The sequence below is a fragment of the Vicia villosa genome, unplaced genomic scaffold (assembly GCF_029867415.1).
Source record: "Vicia villosa cultivar HV-30 ecotype Madison, WI unplaced genomic scaffold, Vvil1.0 ctg.000029F_1_1_2_unsc, whole genome shotgun sequence".
NCBI lineage: Eukaryota > Viridiplantae > Streptophyta > Magnoliopsida > Fabales > Fabaceae > Vicia > Vicia villosa.
In genome coordinates this window covers 191264-197167 of record NW_026704962.1, presented here as the reverse complement: position 1 = coordinate 197167, position 5904 = coordinate 191264, and the positions used below count along the sequence as shown (strand labels likewise).

Sequence of the window (5904 nt, the reverse complement as noted above, 5' to 3'; positions counted from 1 at the left end):
AGAAAATACATTGAGTCTTATGGAAAAAATTCATTTGACATCCATACATACCAATCACTAAGTCATTAGTGACTTGGAAACTAATGCATAATATTATTACAACAGAAGACAATATGATTCGAATGAGAATATGCACATGGTTTTGAGGTGCTCTCTATATATATTGTTCATGGACATATTTCAAATAAATGTAAGAATACTTTGCACGCTCATTTAGATTCAAGATGTCTTATATTTTTAGTGAGGACAATGCATATATAAATAGATTAGTCAATACAGATTTTTTCTACTAATTATAACATTTGGTGAAATTCACTTCCTTTTTGAACTTTTGAAAGTTTTTTTAAAAAATATTTTGGATATGTTCAACTATATTTTTGTTAGCATTTTGATGTGTTAGAATTTATGTCTTCCATTCTTTTTGGTTTTGTTTTTTTTAATTCACACTTATTTAACTGCATTTCTGTACTCTGTCTTGTGAAATTTCAGTACTTTATTAATTGATTTTCTTCAAGTTAATAAGATGATAAAAATATAAAAAATGAAGTAAAATAAATAACTTGAATCTTATGCAAAATGTCTTCTTTATTCATTATTGTTTATAGTGACTATGTTGGTTGAAAACTTAAACTATATTTCTTCACTTAAACAAACATGTAATGATATTCTGTTGTAATATTTAATTATCATAAAGTATGATATAACATAAATAGTAACAAAATGAAAAGTTGAATTCAAATTCTATATCATCTTTGGACAAAGATTTATTTATCAAATAGTTTGATTAACCTGAGATATCATCTCCACCAAATCCATCTCCTTCTTAACTTCAATCTGAGTCTCAAATTGATGTTCATCAAGATTAACAACTTGTATACCTCCCTTATCATCACATAGTTTTTCATCAAATTCTTTCTCACCCATTGTAGGAACACTTGCCATATCATCTAGCAGAGAATCAATACCACACCCTTCTTCAAACAAATTATCCTCCAAACAAAAATCATTAAACTCGTAGTTCGGGACTGATTGGTCATTGGGACAAAACTGATTCATGATCTGTGGTTGAGGATTTTGTTGTATTGCTTCTTTGCTTGTGCTGCAAGTAATGATTTTCTTAGCATTAGAAGAAGATTTTTTTCGAAAGTCTCTTGGTGGATTTTGGTCTAAGTTTAAGCTCTTGATATATTCCTGCAGAAGTGTGCCTCTAGGATGCTTTGAGCGGCATTTTCTTTTCGAATACTGTCTTCTCTTTGTTGCGTTCCAATGGTTTTTGATTGAGTTTTCAGTTCTTCCGGCTAATCTTTTCGCAATTTCTGCCCATTTATTTCCTATTTCAATATGAGCTTGGATCAATATCTTGTCCTCTTCATCAGTCCATATATCTTTCTACAAAAACACGCGAATTAAAATTTAATATAGAAGAAAAATTCGTATGGAAAAATTTCATTATAAGTAGGCAGAGCCGTCTTTGAGAGCATGCAAGACAGATTACCACACATGGTCTAAACTTTGTCGCAGTTAAAATGTATGACTAAACTGGATCTCATAAAATATTTATTACACTTAAACCCTAGTTAAATAGAGTTTCTATTTATTTTGTCATGATTAAATTGCGACTAAAATCTAAGCCTTCAAAAAACTTGAGACGGCTTGTAAGTAGGTGCATTTCAAAATCATGCGAAAACAGAAAAACTTGAGACGGCTCGTAAGTAGGTGCATTTCAAAATCGGGTGAAAACAGAAGTGTTTCGCGCAAATGCATAGATATACCTTAATGTCAGGCCTTAAATGGTTATGCCATCTTTCTCTACACTGTTTCCCTATTCTTCCAGGCAATCTCTGAGCAATATGAGACCACTTCCTCATTCCATATTGTTCCACCATCTGAATCAACATTCTGTTTGAAGAAGCATTCAAATCAAAACACATATAAAAATCGAAATATGCAAAAAGTACACTTGTGTTAGAAAAATTAAATAGTACCTATCTTCATCCACTGTCCATTGCCCCTTCACTATGCTTGATTTCTTCTTCGCTTTAAACGCTCTTCTTGTGGTCGGAGATAGTAGCCTGTTGTTTCTATTCAAATCACCTCTTTGGTAATAACTTGTTGGTGCTATGCTTGAAACTTCATCATCTGGTACAATCGGTTTGGTTTCCGAAGGATTATTAAACGGAAAATAGCTTTGGTTTTCAACCATAAGATCAAAATGATTCCTTCTAGGAACATTCAAACTATAACCATCATATTGAAAATTATCAATAAACTTGTTCTCAGCAAAAGACTTGTCACTATAAACTTCAAAACCTGTATTTGCACATTGTTCATTCCCAAAAGGATCAAAAGTTTGAGTTTGGACCCCAAAAACATGATTAGACGACGAAGAGCCATGCACGTGAAACTGATCAATATGGTGAAAATCTTGCAAGAAATTACCCTGAGAGGAATGAGCATCAAAATTAGGAAGCTCGTCTTTCATCCTTGGTTTTAAGTAGTTTTCTTGCAAGTGCATTGGTTGTTGTGAGGCATAGTTTTCTCCGAGATTTGTCTCAAGAACCATGACAGAATTAGGTGTCGCAGAAACTAGTGAAGGAAACATTTGTGTAACAAACTAACACTGATTTGTGTGTTTTTATTATAAGAGAGAGAGTTATAATGCATTAACTATATAGAACAATTGAAATGAATCATCAAATGCATAAGATTGTTTGTTTCCTCTCAAGAAACTTGACTATAAGATTTATACTCTAGTAAGACTTTATTTAATTGTCATGTTTGTAACTGCTACTGAAATTAATAGATTATAGTTACAAATTTGCAATTTAAGTAAGTATAATTAACATTAACGTTATCAAAATTTAGTTAATTATTATTATATAGTCAAAAAAAAAATTTGTGAATAGATTTTATGTCTAATGATATACAAAATGCATAAAATAGTGTAACCATGGTCCTTATTTTGGGACGAGCAAAACTAAACTATTGGGACGGGCAAAAGTAGACTACCTCATATAATTTAAAATTTATTATAATTAAATTGTAATTAAATAACTTTTTTAGTTATTTTGGTACGCTTGAGCCGTGATTAATCTAAATAAGGGTTTCAAATATTTAAGACAATTATGCATGTGAATGTGAGATGTTCATGCTAATATATTTTAAATTAAGTTTTTTTTTTTTAGCAAATGAAATCAGTGTCACTTGTACATAGTAAAGTAGCAATATGTATTACAATAAAAAGGAAGTTTCAAGATTTGAGAGTTCATAATTATTAATATGTAACATATCAATTACTTCATTCAATGTGTAACCTTCATAGCAAAAATTTAAATTAACTAGGCTGAATTTGATGGCTTGTAAATTGGGTAGCAAGACACCCTATGCTGGTTTGATACTCTTGCTTGGTAGCTCAATTTGTGCTTACTACTTTAACCTAATAGTCTCACTGCCATTACTGATAGAAGAAGTATTTAATATTTAAAAAGATTATTTTTACGACAAGAAAACTCGTTTTTTTACTCCTCAAAAAGTCAAAGTCACCTCACAAAATCAAATTTTGCGAGGCCAAACTATATTACAATAGACGTCATTGCAACTTTTTTGTTGAGGGATTCCATCACAAAGTTGTTGGAGGATTAATCCCTCGTAAATTTTTATAGTCTAACATGTTGGTTAACTAACATGCAAAATCACGCAGAGAAGTAGATAGTAATCAGCAATAAAATATATTGGTGGTGGGACGCATTTTACTAGAGATTAAACCACTGACAAATTAGTAAATTTTTTTCTAGGGTCTAAACTCCCCACAATTTGTACAAAATTATATAATAAAATTTATTGTAATTATATTATAATAAAAATTAAAAATAAAATTTTATTTCAAAATTTTATAATAATATTATTATAATAAATAAACATTATAATAATAAAATTACCGATATTTTTTTACATTCTATTTTAAAATAGATTACTAAATAAACAGAATATACATATTATTTTTTCAAAATGTTATTATATATATATATATATATATATATATATATATATATATATATATTTCAAATATAGAGTTTTTCTAAAAACATACTATATAATATTTTAAAAAAATATTGTTTTCTAAAAAAATTGAATTATATTTTATTTTAGACAAAAATATTCTATTAAGACACTGAATATTAATTTAGAAAATTAGAAATAATTTATTTTAAAAACAAATAATTAAATAACATAATATTTATTGAAAAATAATAATATTAATCACATTTTCACTACCAACCTACATTTTAATAAAAAAAGATGAATTGATGAAAATTTGAAGAGCAAAAAGAAGAAATGAAAGAGCGAAATATAGTTGTAGAAAGTATGGAGGAAGAGGAACAAAATTTTGAGTTGTAAATGAGGAAGAAAGAAAAATGTGTGTTATAGTCATTTTATATTTGAAGCGTAACCTAGCTTACAAGATTTTGTCTTGAGTCTTGACACACGCCCACCTTGCCCTGGCACCCCATATAAAGGGTGCTTTTAGAATAACATCCATTGTGAACTTTTGTTTTAAAAAAAAAAAAAAAGTGTTTTCAGAATTTTAGAAAATTTTGGGAGTTTTTATCGGAATTTTGGAGATATTGGTGAGTTTTTATCGGATTTTTTAGGGTTCTGTGAATTTTTATTAGATTTTTAGGGGATCTCATGTGTTTTTACCGAATTTTTTAAAATTTATCGGGTTTGAATTACCATACTTTTCAAATACACTACCGTATTTTTCAAAATTCCACAAATTTTTATCGAATTTTTCAAATACACAATCTGATTTTTCAAAATTTTATGAGTTTTTACAAGATTTTCAACAAATCTATGAGTTTTTACCGAATTTATCAAGAAAAGTATGAGTTTTTAACGGATTTTTCAAGAAAACTATGATTTTTTACCGGATTTTTCAAATATACTATCGGATGTTTAAAAAATCTATGAGTTTTTACCGAATTTTTCAAAAAATCCGGTAGTGTTAATTTCCGTTTTTTTTTTTTTTTGTATCGGAAATGAACTATCAATTTTTTTAAAAAAAATCGAAAATTACAAAACGTATCGGTTTTTTTTATACCATACTTTTCTAAAAAGCGGTAAAATGCATACTAGACTTTCTAAAATACACTATCAAATTTTTAATTCATACCAGATTTTTCAGTTGCACTACGAGATTTTTTGTTCTATCTTTTTTGGTTAAATTTTGACAATAATATCTTCGCCATTATGAAAATATGCGGGGGTGTGAAGTCAAGGTGGGAGTGGGAGTATAAAATCTCATAGTTTACTCCATTTTGATTGTTAGGAGTTAGTTTTTGTTTGTTATTGGTTTATTAATTTTGTAGTAATCTAAGAAACCTAACTATCAATTTTTGTTCATAAAAGGAATTTTTCATAATTCCTCAAAGTATTTTGTTCATCAATCAATGATAATCCGAAAGGCTTTGGCTAATATGCATAAGGATTTTACTTATGCACCATGCATAAGCCTACATAAGTTATTGGATCATGTTTTTAATCCAGTATTAAGTATTGAGTATTGAGTATTGAGTGGTGAGTATTGAGTATTGAGTAATAATAATTGATGTCTAGAATTTGATCCAATGATCCAAGGGTCCATAATAATATATGCATGGTGCATAGATTTTTATCTATGCACGGTAACTGCATCCAATCCGAAATATGTCATCGTCTTTCTCTCTAAGTTTCCATGGTCAACATAGTATCAATGCTTTCAAGCTATAGCAAACATTGTTCTTCTTTATTATATTTTTTGTTGAGGCTTCAATTGAGAATCTTTTTCTTTCTTTCTTTCTGCATGTTTCAATTCTTTACCTCTCAAATGCACTATCTCTAGCTTTATCATTTCTTTTACGGTTC

The 5904-nt window shown here is 28.7% G+C and overlaps 1 protein-coding gene across 1 annotated transcript; it reads right to left on the bottom strand.

Moving 5' to 3' along the window:
- Positions 1-771: 771 nt before the first annotated feature.
- Positions 772-2602, bottom strand: LOC131622351 (transcription factor MYB98-like). The gene is made up of 3 exons (XM_058893381.1): positions 1986-2602; positions 1773-1899; positions 772-1389 (listed from the first exon to the last, which is right to left on the bottom strand). The coding sequence occupies exons 1-3, from the start codon at positions 2600-2602 to the stop codon at positions 772-774; spliced, it is 1362 nt and encodes a 453-aa protein (XP_058749364.1).
- Between the last annotated feature and the right edge of the window lie 3302 nt (positions 2603-5904).

What these genes read in the sequence shown, in the direction of transcription:
- LOC131622351 (XM_058893381.1), bottom strand. Translation starts at nt 2,602, where the DNA reads ATGTTTCCTTCACTAGTTTCTGCGACACCTAATTCTGTCATGGTTCTT. An exon ending in TGGACAGTGGATGAAGATAG is followed by an intron (nt 1,900 to 1,985) that starts GTACTATTTAAT and finishes TTCTTCAAACAG; the next exon opens with AATGTTGATTCAGATGGTGG. An exon ending in ATTTAAGGCCTGACATTAAG is followed by an intron (nt 1,390 to 1,772) that starts GTATATCTATGC and finishes GTGTTTTTGTAG; the next exon opens with AAAGATATATGGACTGATGA.